Raw genomic sequence first — 12,793 nt, 5'->3', positions numbered from 1 at the left:
GGATTCTTTACCAACTGAGCTATGAGGGAACCCCATTTACTATGTTAATATGTGTAAACATCGAATGTGTTAATATATTGCATACATTAAGTATATGTAAAGTTTATATATGTTTGTATATATGCAATAACTGAAAATGTTGAGACTAATTTAAACTATTCTTTGCTAGGAATAAGTAGTGATTCATTGACTTTTTCTAGTAGGTATTTTTTTCTCCAAGAATATGAGTTAAAGAGCAACTGGGTTTATGTTGAGCATGTAAATGGGCTTCTCAATCATAAGCTCACTAGACAGTTGGTGCTGAGCAATTTGACAAGGGTCAACAACCGTTTTGCTCAGGGCTATTGAGAGTTGCAGAGTTTTATTAGTCAGTTTTGAACTATGCAGTATTTTTATGTGTAAGCTGAAAACAGGTTCTAAGAGAAATTCTTATGGTTCATAGAAACAACTCCATGGACACGTGCTGCTTCTAAAAATACTAGTTGCCTCCTTTATGTTGTTAATTCTAGACGTTTAACTACCAAAAGCAAAAAGTCACTGTAAGACATTATTTGATAGACAGCAAGAGCCATATATAAAGATATTAGGACAGAGTGAGTGTAGAGAAGGGCAACTGTGATCCTATCACAGCTTTACCTTTGCAAATCTCCCCTGGAGAAGATGTATCTGTTATCTGACAGAGGAGCAGTGGAGTAATGTGTGTGAAAACCAATGTAGCAAGATTAGAAAAATGGCATCTCAGCCAAAAGAGCTCTCATTTCAGCATTATTAGAAACCTCTTCATCAGAGGGCTCTCTTTAATATTACCAAGATTACTAGTAGAGGTGAATATAAAAATTAAATCTATATAATAGCTCCTGGGTATGAATTTTCTCAAAGCTGTTGTTGATTAAATTAAAAAATTGTTTAGGCCTACGTTATAATAGAGAAGTTATGTTTAAAAAGAAAAACATATTGATAACCTGGTTAGATACTGAAATTTAAACCATTTAATAGCCCAGCATATTAATAATTGAGTGTTTGAGGCTCAAATCACCTGGTTCTATGTCTTTGCTGTTTTATTCTGGTAGATTCCAAATGCACTCAACCCGACTTCAATTGTTTTACCTACAGACTGATAATATTAACATGGCTCAGCTGGTAAAGAATTTGCCTGCAATGCAGGAGACACAGGAGACTCGGGTTCAATCCCTGGGTCAGGAAGATTCCCTTAAGAAGGAAATGGCAACCCACTCCAGTATTCTCACCTGAAAAATCCTATGGACAGAGGAGCCCACCAGGCTACAATCCATGGGGTCACATAGAGTTGGACACAACTGAGTGACTGGCACACACACACAGGAGTATTAACATGGGCCATTATTAACAAAAAATAAAAATAAACACATGACAACAAACTTCCTACTAGGATAGTGTCGCAATCAAGATAATTCCTCGTTCCGTCTTGGAGAGAGGATCACCACTGAAGTCAGACGGACCTGAATTGAGGTCTTGGCACTTGCCACGTGATGGCTGTGTGTCTTTGGGTGAGTTGCTCTACCTCTCTGAGCCTAGATTCCCCCATCAATCAGTGAGGAATAATTCCACCAGCCTGGCTGGGGTGATTGCGACCATTTGAGAGGATGCATATAAGATATCTGGCAGGTGGTAATGGCCATGGTGGTTTCTAACAATTTTTTGAAATAGATAATTCATGTATAAATTGAGATAAGTCTCAGCTTGATGAGTGAATTTCAGAATTTAATCTTCTTCCTTAGGAAAAATTGACTGTGTGACTTGCACTCGCAGTGATCTCTAGATGTACCCTCTTTCCCATCTGGACTGGCCGTGGGCTCAGACTGTCCGGGGCCCCTAATCTTCTTCCTCACTTGCTGTATGTCTTGGGGCAAATTAGTTAACCTCTCTGAGTCTGAAGTGTCTTTATCCCAAGATGGGAAGTGATAGTACTTATCTCTTTAGACACTTAATCATCATCACTTGAAATACCATATAAAATGGCAAATGCATAGGGTGTTTTTTTAAGTAATTCCTCATTCTTTTGTTGGAAGGGTTTGTGTTCTTAAGGCAAGGCCCTGGCTTTGAGAACTGTTTTCAATCAGAAGCACAGCTTACTCCAAAATTCTCCTTTTTCCTGAGTTCCACTTCATGAGTGAATTATAAATACTGTCTCCTTTATGTAAGGTGGAATCAGCTGCTTATTAAATTTGTTGTTTTTTAGTCAGTAAGTCATGCCTGAGTCTTTGTGACCCCATGGACTGTAGCCCACCAGGCTCCTCTGTCCATGGTGGGGATTCTCCAGGCAAGAATACTGGAGTGGGTTGATATGCCCTCCCTCAGGGGATCATCCCAACCCAGGGATCGAATCCAGGTGTCCCACTTTGCAGGTGGATTCTTTAATGACTAAACCCCTGGGAAGCCCAATTGAATATTTAATACATCGCATTGGAGAGGCTGGAAGAGCAGGTGTTGCAGCACCAGCAGATGAAAAGTTCTTGCAGAAATTTGATGTTTAAAGTCTGGGTTTAGGGCCCTTGGCTGCAGCTACATCCCAGTATCTCTATTTATCATTGATCCTCATGGACTGTTTTACTCTCAAAGTAACTGAGTTGGGGCATTCTGGAAATTGTCCGGGTATTAGGGCTTGCTGAGACCATCAGGGCAGACTTGCCAGGGAGACAGTTCCCAACTGTGCCTCCGTGTTAGGAGAAGGACATGGTGTGAGTGGTATTTATCAGGGAGAAAAGATGGTGAGGGGTGACTGAAACCAGCAGGGGAGCTGCGGGCAACAAGGTGAGCTCTCTAGGTAGAATGCAGTTCTGTGTATTTTTCTAGCCACTTGCTGTCTCCCTGCTTCACTGATGTCCAGAGGGTTTGACAGAGGGTTTGATGTTCCAGGTATGATTCCTGGAACACTTGGGTTTTAGAGTCAGATACAATGGGAACCACTTTAGATCCTTTGTTCTTCAATTTCCCCACAAGCTGTTTTATTTATTGGTCTTTTTTTTTTTTTTTTCACATTTCTGCTTCCTTAAGAATTTCAATGACCTTAAAAAGTCTGTTTTGGAGTCCTTGGTGGAATTACTAAGTTGTGTTGATTTGAAAATGGCTCATGAATTGTATGACTGGTTTAGAAGTTAGCAGTGGATCTTCTCTCTGTATGTCCTGTATTGTTTAATCTTAACACACTGGTTCATGTTTCCAAGTCAAGAGGGTCCTTTCATCACAGAAGGTTCTTTATGATTCAACTCAAATGCATTTTCTTTTAGATATATTTCTTAACCTGGCAGCAAATATAGCTCCACGTTTTTCAGCTTTTCTGTTGGAAATTTGGAGTGAGCAGAAAGGAGGTTAGTGCAAAGTAAGACTATTGAAGAGAAAAACTAGCTGAGAGGCCAGGCCAACCAGTACTTGGGCCAGAAAGGTCTGAAAACATGGCAGGACCACAGATGAGGTCAGGCTAGTTCAGTGGACAGAGCTGTAGCCAAGAGACCTGAATCTTGCTTAAATCTGCTTATGTCTCCCTGGCCTTTAAGAGCCTCATCTCTGATGAGAGATAGAACAGGACATCTGCAGGCTTTTCTTCCAGCTTGGAAAAAGATATAAATCAGCAATTCTACCAGTATTTGGTTTCTATGGGAAACTGACTGCAGGAACGATTAGCAAGACAAATGAGATGTGATTGTTACCTCTGTTAATGACAACCCTCCAACTGGGAACATTTCAATACAAAGGTGAAAGTAAGGAGGGAAAGGAGCTGGGTTTTCAGTATCGTAGAGGAAAATTTGGACTTCTTAGGTGGCTCAGCAGTAAAGAATTCTCTGCCTGCCAGTGCAGGAGACTCTAGTTCAATCCCTTGGTCAGGAAGATCCCCTGGAGAAGGAAATGGCAACCCACTCCAGTATTCTTGCCTGGAAAATCTCATGGACAGAGGAGCCTGATGGGCTACAGCCCATGGGGTCGCAAAGAGGCAGACACAACACAGCGACTAAATAACAACAAAGAACAATTCAGTAATGCCTATAATAAAACTGACCAAAATATATAGCAGGGGAGCTTGTGATGAGGCATGTCAGAGGCCCCTCGATGCTGTGCAGTCCCTACATTTTATCATGGAATAGGAGGACTGGTTTGTAACCATCCACTCAGGTGAGAAGGCATCATTTTGAAGGATCTGGATTAGGTCATGATGGAGGTTGAACGTGAAGCCTGTGGGTAGTAGAAGGCTGAGCCATGTGGTCTCACTGAGCTGCAGCACATATGGAGGAAAATTGAAAACAGTCTGTAAATCAGATGCTTTTCTAAATATCATATCCTCACAGCAAAGGAGGGTTAGGCTCCTGACCACTGCACAGAGCTGATTCCCCGTGCTTCTGGCCGCCGGACTCCTCCCCTCACTGAGAAGGGCTCCTAGCGGCCACCTCTGTCCTGGACCGGGACGACAGGGTTTCTTAAAGTTCTCAATATTGAAGATAATTTGAAACATGATAACTTAAAATATGATTTTCTCTGTACTCACACAAATCCTTTTGTTTATTCTTTGCTATAGATAGAAATATGATTAAAAAAAAAAAAAAAAAAGAAAAATTGCCCCTCCCCAGCCCTTTATATGCTTAAGTATTGAAGAACCTTGGGATGGTATGTGACTTATTTTAACTTTCCTCTAAAAATATTCAGATTTATACCATTTCAATGCAGATAATTTAAAAATTAATTTGTTTGCCTGATTTCATCAGCAATCCCAAAGTCTGATCGCATTATGATTTCTTCCAGCACTGCCTAGGCTGTGTAGACCCTGAGTGTTGGGAGGGGGAGAGGTGAGGAGAAAGCCCCCACGGCTGTTACTTGTCCCTTTTCAGTTGAAGGAAACTCTTCCGGTCTCCTCCTAACCTGCCTTTGATTTCTGTGTACACATACTTGTCCAAGTTTTCTGTGATTTGCTCTCACCCCAGTCCCTGTATTTTCCCTTTGAGAAAGGCAGTTTATTAATGTTCAAAAAGGATCTTCTTTTGGCATAAAAGGTATGCTTGAATGATCTTTCCAAAACACATGGACATTTGAGAAAGTCATCCATAAAGCTGCGTTTTATAAAAATGTGACTCAGGAAGTTGGTAATTACCACCTGAAGCATCTACCTGTAATCGCCAAACCACCCTCTTTGCTGAGGGTGTGCAGCTGGGCTCTGCAGGGAGAGGTGTTGCAGGCACCAAGGTCCTGACCACCCTCTGGTCCTCTACCCCTCCTGACTCACCATCACTCCATAGGTGGTCCTACTTAGAACCCGTGGACTTAGAGCATCTGCTGTGAACTATCCCTCTCCTTCATACCTTCACTGTGAGATCTGCAGCAACCCCTAAGCCATCCTCTTTATCTTTTCCTCTTTGGTTTATTACATTTTTTTTTTTTTTTTTTGCTGGGACTCAACTATTCATCTTCAGTGCCAAAATTAACATTTTTATTTCATGGAAATATTTAACTCTATTGAAATTGTGTCATGAGGAAAAAAGCATGCTGCTATTCTTCACTATTTTGTGTTTGATAGGCAGAGAGTGCCTTTTGTACATCATTTTCTCTCTTCTGAGGAGATCCTTTCATCTTTTTATCACTGCCTGTGGTTCTTTGATCATTTCTATTGCTCTTTTGATGTCTTCTAAATCCTTTGAGTAATGAGGGACTCAAAATACAACAGATGATGTAATCCAGCATTTTACCTTTAAGATTATTCTACCTAACTGAGAATGAGTTCACATTTCATCAGTTTTTTTTTTTTTTAATTCTTTACATCTTTAACTCTTTTACTAACAAGTCATTAATGTGCAGACAGCAGGCTAATTATTTCCTTTTTTCCTCCACCTCAATTAGTGCTGTAATTTTTCCACGTGTTCTTAAAGTTAGAAGAAAGATCATAACTAGCTAGAATTCAAAATTAATAACCTGAGCACAACTAACATAGATTTATATTTCCACAAGTTCTATCTTATAGATATTAGAATTCCAGAGTCAAGATTATTTCATCACAGGGATTTTTTTACATTTTAAGTAAAACAGTTTCAAAAGTTGCATATCTTCCTGTTTCTTTTCTTCAAAACTTTTTACAATATATATATTTTTCTAATTAGATTTCCTAAGCAGCTTTTCCCTTTGTCTACACAGCATGAAACCTTCACTGGAACACTCCGTTTACATGTGTATTTTAAGCTATGACAACCAGCATTTTGCTTTTTGTTTCAGGGATGGCTATGAGCTAATCACTAATCATCTGAACATCAGTTTGATTATCTGTGAAGTGGGGATAATCATAACTGGATTTTGTCTGGATAAATTGCATAAATAGGTATGCAAGCTCATTAAAGTCTATAAAAGGGCCCTCAGTTGGAAGCTGTAATTACAATGTGTGTTTTGCAAACAGCCTAGATGAATAAACAGTTTACCTGAAGGGGTATTTGCTAGAAAGGAAAAGAAAACTAGTTTTATAACAGCTTGTGCACTATGATTTATAAGTGTTTCTGATTTCAAGTAGGCTCTCTTTTTTCAATGGTTTAATAATGCTGTAAAAACGCACTCACAATTTTCTCCCCCTCTTCTTTTTTGTTCTCCTCCCTAAGGTTGTGACTGTTTCCTTCCTTGAAGTCAATTTCATTACAACAAACTTTTCAAAGTAGGTTCTTGGTCTGTATCAACTTTACCATTATCTTTTCAAACTGTTCACTTTGTCAAAAATGCAATTATCAATCCAGGCCAGGGACAGCGTTTTTGACTTTCCATTACATTTCTTGTTCCCACTGGTGTGCTCAGAACTAGAAGTGATTTCACTGTTTCCTCCTTTAGAGTCAGTGACAGATCTAAACTTTATGCTTTTTCTTTTCCTGTAAGATACCCTGTTGAATTATACTGTTTTGTTCAAGGATACAATCCCTCAGTTGCTTTTGGTGTTATTTTTTTTGTCTTTCCTTAAAATTGTATCCTTTTCTGTTTCCATTGTTTTGCTCTTATTCCAGAAGATTTTATTAAAATAAATCCGAAGCCCTCCCTTGAGCATGACCTTGTCTCTCCCATCCTCACCATTTGCAATGTATTTCCACCCAGGTTATTGCAACTGTCTCCCTACTGATATGCTTTTCTCCAGGTTTCTCTTTTATGGTCTGTGATGAACAGATTCACCGTCCTTGTTTCATGAAGTCTCTGCTCTATAAAAAGAAAGAAAGAAAGAAAGAAAAATGTGTGTAGAAAAAGCTATGAACCCTGAAGCTGCAGAGAATCAGCTGCTTCTTTGAATTATGTGTTTAAGTTACTCTCTGTGGTACCTGACTTCCTCTTTCTGGGAAATTTCTGTGACATTGTTACTGAACTAAAGTCGGGCCATCTCACCTGCACCCAGTAAAGCGGGTCTAGTGACTCCAGGTTGTGATGAAGGAAAGTGTGGCTGAGCAGGGAAAATGGGCAGTTCATGATCAAAAGACCCTCAGGGAAGGTTGGTTGTTTGTTTAATTGGAAGAAAATTACTTTACATTGTTGTGTTGTTTCCTGCTGTACAATGCAAATGAGCCACAATTATACACGCATCCCTTTCCTCCTGAGTCTTCCTCCCCTCCCCCACCCCACCCACCTAGGTCATCACAGGGCACCAGGCTGGGCTCCCCGTGTTATGCAGCAACTTCTCACCAGCTCTCTGTTTTACACAAGGGTGTGTATATATGTCAATGCTACTTTCTCCATTCATCCCACTCTTTCATTCCCCCACTGTGTCCACAAGTCCCTTCTCTATATCTCTATTCCTTCCCCACAAATAGGTTCATCAATGCTATCTTCCTAAATTCCATATATATGCATTAATATACTATGCTTGTTTTTCTCTTTCTGACTTAACTCTGTATAACAGGCTCTAGGTTCATCCACCTCACTAGAACTGACTCAAATTCATTCTTATGGCTGAGTAATATTCCACTGTATATATGTACCACATCTTCCCTATGCATTTATCTGCCTATGGACATCGAGGTTGCTTCCATGTCCTGGAAATTGCAAATAGTTCTGCTATAAGCAGCTCATGCAGCTAAGTATCAGAAAAATAAACAGCCCAAGCAAAACATGGGCAGAAGACATAAATAAACACTTCTCCAAAGAAAACATTCAGATGGCCAATAAGCACATGAAAAGATGCTCACTATCACTAATTATTAGGAAGGGTTTTAAGGACAGAGAGAAGGAGAAGGCCACAGGGCATGTGATCAACTTGTGAACAGTTCTCTGGCTGGTTGGTGGGTGGTATTTCTGGAGGTAGCATCATCAACCTTCTGCCTCCAACTGGTGTGAAGTCCACATGCTTTTGGTTACCAAATTCTATCTGACAGGAGTCTGCTTTCTGTAAAAGCAGTTTAGGAATGTGCATCACACACTGTTATCTGTGTCCTTCAGGAGGGAACTATAGCTTCTGTGACTCTGCTATGCAGCTCATCTGTTGTTTAAATTGTTACTCTCCTGGTCCATCTGCTATTCTTTGTTGCTACATGTTTATAGTATTTTAGTCATTAACTCTTGAGCCAACATTTCGAGACTCAGGGGAGGCCTGGAAGACTAGAGCAAAAGCCTTTTACTTCAAAAGACAGAGACACAGGGGCTCATATCTGGTTTTAAAATTGACATCATTACAGGTGCCACATAGGGTTTTTCTGCAAGGATAATGCACCTAGGCACATATTATTCATGTTCATGGGCCTCTCACAGCAAGAATACCAGAGTAATTTGCCATGCCCTCCTCCAGTGGACCAAGTTTTGTCAGAACTCTCCACTATGACCTATCTATCTTAGGTGGGCCTGCATAGCATGGTTCATAGCTTCATTGAGTTACACAAGCCCCTTCACCATGACAAGGCTGTGATACTCATGGGAAGGACTGGTGCTGAAGCTGAAGCTCCAATACTTTGGCCACCTGATGTGAAGAGTCGACTCATGGGAAAAGACCCTGATGCTGGGAAAGACTGAGGGAAGGAGGAGAAGGAGGAGACAGTGAGATGGTTGGATGGTGTCACCAACTCAATGGATACGAATTAGAGCAAACTCAGGGAGATAATGAAGGACAGGGAGGCCTGGCATGCTCTATTCCATGAGGTCTCAAAGAGTTGGACACAACTTAGCAACTGAACACACATATGCACATATGACAATCCCCATAATTAAACAGGTACTCAGCACTCTTACTTTAGGGCCATTAAAAAAGTCACTTGTGTGCTCAGTTGCTCAGTCGTGTCCAAATCTTTACAACATCATGGACTGGAGTCCTCCAGGCCCCTCTGTCTGTGGGATTTCCCCACAAGAACACTGGAGTGGGTTGCCATTCCCTTCTCTGGGGGTCTTCCCCACCCAGGGATCGATGAAGACAATAGGGTACGTAGACAAAGTCATCAGAAATGTTTAAATCCAAGAGTTCTAAATGATGCAAAAAATAAAATGAATTATTTTAGAATCAGTAATTTTCAATCAGGGGGAATTTTACTAACATCCTCCCCTTTGGTAATGTGGGAGGACTTTTTTTTGTTTGTTTTTTATATATTCACAAATGGAGGAAAGAAGGTGGTAGTGTTTCCCAGCAAGCAGAGGCCAGGGAGGCTGCAAAATATCATTTCAAGCAGAGGACAGTCCCTCCCTTCACACTACAAAGAAAGACCCAACTCAAAGGTTGAAGGTGCCCGGCTGAGTGTGGGGGACCAGCAGAAGCAAGCGTGCGCCCGGTCTCACCACTCAAACATCACCACCCACCGCTCAGACCCTACACTTCTCTCTATAGACGTTCCTCCATTAATGCACAGAACAAGGAAGGACAGAATCAAATACTTCTGAGGGCTTGCAGCCCTTATTCAGTGAGAAGGTCTAGTCAACACACATCACGGGCCGTGCCTCCTGATGGGAAATCACACCATGAGATGCGTCTTGCCGAAAAACCTCAAACCTCTATCTGACCCAGCATCTATAGTCTGCTACCAATTTTCAGCAATTTTCATAAGTATGTTATCACAAAGTACATACTGTGGCAATCTCTATAAGACACTCTCTGACCCTTTTTCTTCTAAAAATAAATTTCTATAGTAAAGACAAACAGGGGACATATCAATTAAAATACTCACAGGATACACCAACTAATCATGATCACAGAACAATGAATACCTGATAATAATTTTCATACTTACAGTACCTCACAATGATAGAGGGGAAATATACATGTTTCTACCTATCCAGGGTCATATTTGTCTGCATCTCACTGTTGGATGGAGTTGTGAATTTTTGGGGGCTTCCCAGGTGACTCAGAGGTAAGAATCCACCTGCCAATGCAGGAGATGTATATATATATATACACATACATATACACACACCATCTACAGCCACTGAAAACAATGAGATACTCAGGTGAAAATCAACCAAACATGAATAGGACTCATGTGCTGGAAACCACACAATGCTGTTGAAAGCAAGCAAAAATCAAAATAAATGGAGAGAGATCACATTCGAGAATTAGAAGACTAAGACTGAAGATGCTGATTGTCCCAAAACGGATACACAGATTTTCCACAGTTGCTATCAAAATCTCAGCAAGGTTTTTTTGGTAGATCTAGGCAACATTATTCTAAAATTTATACAAAAATACAAAGGAATAAGAATAGCTTAGTTTTAAAAAAGAATAAAACAGGAGAAACAGCCCACCTAGTTTGAAGACTGTGTAAAGCTACAGTAATGAAGACCCTGTGGTGTTGGTGGAAGCGTAGACACATAAACCAGAGAAATCTAATGGAAAGCCCATAAACAGACCCACAAACAGAGCCCCGCACCCCGTGAATTTTGACAAACATGCAAAAGCAGTTCAGTGGATGAAGAACAATCCTTTCAAGAAATGGCATTCGAGCAATTAGACATAAGACCACAGAAAGAACCTCAACCTGTGTCTCATGCCTTACATGAGAATTAACTCAAAGTGGAGAAAGAGCTAAATATAAAATGTAAAGCTAAAAAAAATTTGTAAAGCTATAAAACTATCAGAAAAAAAATGGTAGTTTTTTTTTTTTTTTACAATTTGGGACTAAGGTGAAGGATAAATAATTTTCATGGAGGAACAGCTGCTGTAATCCTGCCTTTTACTGGGATTTCTTTGAGCCAGGCTTTGGAATGTGCTAGGTTGTCCCATGGGACTAAACGCTTGTTAACCCTCATTACAAATTATGTGTGCTCAGTTGCTCTGACTCTTTTGAGGCCTCATGGGCTGTACTCCCCCAGGCTCCTCTGTCCATGGGATTTTCCAGGCAAGAATCCAGCAATAAAACCCAAGGAGGGTCATCATGCCCTCCTCCAGGGGATCTTCCTGACCCAGGGATTGAACCCACGTCTCCAGGGTTGCAGGCGGATTCTTCACCACTGTGCCACCTTACTAATTATGCAGCCTATCTAATTCTGCCCTAGCAAAAGTCGAAACTGTATACATTGTCAAATATGTTTTCTGTGAAAGGACACTCTACCTCCCGGATAAAATTTCCTGAGTTAAGACCAGCAGTGGACACGACGAGCTGACACAGGGTGATGGGCTCTGTCACCTGGGATGTTTATCTTGTCTTCAGTAAATGATGGTATTAGATAAGGATAGTCAAACAAAGTGAGCAACAGATAGGATTTTTATGAGTTTCCCCCTTGAAAAATATGATGATAAATTCATACAATAGCATTTGATTTCTTTCCCTCCCTACCAGGAGGATCAAGCAAAGCAAATGAGTTTGCCCTTCAGTTTTTGAAGCTTTTTGATGCATGACAACCTAAAGTACAGTGATAAGACTTAAGCTCCACACTTTAAACGAACAATAAGCCAGTTTTTCAAGCTGTCTCCTTTAGTCTCCCTTCTGCTTTTTTTTCCCTTCTCATTTTGGCGGGTGACCGGCGGAAGTATGAGGCCGGAAGTTGCGTAATCTGTCGGCGCCCACCCGGTGCGTGGTGAGCGTTCCTACAGAGCGCGGAGGTGCTGCTATGGCTTCGAGTGGGGCCGGCGTGACCGCTGCGGGCTCAGCAAATGAAGCTCCCGAAATTCCAGACAACGTGGGGGACTGGCTTCGGGGCGTCTACCGCTTCGCCACCGACAGGAATGACTTCCGGAGGAACTTGATTCTCAATTTGGGACTCTTTGCTGCTGGAGTTTGGCTGGCCAGAAATTTGAGTGACATTGACCTAATGGCACCTCAGCCTGGGGTCTAGCCTGTGAAGACACATGGAACCCCTGTGCTGTACTCGACCCCTTCAAAAACAGCCTCCAGTCTGTGACCATCACAAGACTTGCCCTGATGGTGGCTGAAGTTTGATTCAGATGGCACCTTCCCTTCCCTTCCCTGCCTGACTTCCTTTTCTTTGCTGAGTCCACTCAGGACACCCTTCTGTGGTCAACAGGCAGGTCAGCTAAAGTGTTGTCTTCTGTTCTGTAAAATGCTGTACATAGTTCCTAAGTTTCTGCAGGGGATGATCTTTGCTCTTGTCCTGAGGAATAATCTAATGGTATTTTAACAAATAAAGCGTGTAAACAAACAAAAAAAAAGACTGATGCTGGGAAAGATTGAAGGCAGGAGGAGAAGGGGACAACAGAGGATGAGATGGCTGGATGGCATCACTGACTTAACGGACCTGAGTTTGAGTAAACTCTGGGAGTTGGTGACGGACAGGGAGGCCTGGCGTGCTGCGATTCATGGGATCAGAGTTGGAAAGGACTTGGTGACTGAACAGGAGCAACAACAGAGCACTCTCAGCTGTCATTCTGTTGAAATCCACCCTCCTT

At 41.4% G+C, this 12,793-nt stretch overlaps 2 protein-coding genes across 2 annotated transcripts in view; both read left to right on the top strand.

The window, feature by feature from the left end:
• Positions 1-12,793, top strand: part of CSMD1 (CUB and Sushi multiple domains 1) — a 2,074,203-nt gene that overhangs the window by 1,625,814 nt on the left and 435,596 nt on the right. The window lies entirely within an intron of this gene.
• Positions 11,962-12,556, top strand: LOC147343413 (mitochondrial import receptor subunit TOM6 homolog). The gene has a single exon (XM_086379825.1). The coding sequence runs from the start codon at positions 11,998-12,000 to the stop codon at positions 12,220-12,222; it is 225 nt and encodes a 74-aa protein (XP_086235951.1). The 5' UTR covers positions 11,962-11,997; the 3' UTR covers positions 12,223-12,556.

This window comes from Bos grunniens, chromosome 27 (assembly GCF_055505025.1).
Source record: "Bos grunniens cultivar Pamir isolate PY7600 chromosome 27, Bosgru_T2T1.0, whole genome shotgun sequence".
Lineage (NCBI taxonomy): Eukaryota > Metazoa > Chordata > Mammalia > Artiodactyla > Bovidae > Bos > Bos grunniens.
This window is presented reverse-complemented; position numbering and strand designations above follow the sequence as displayed.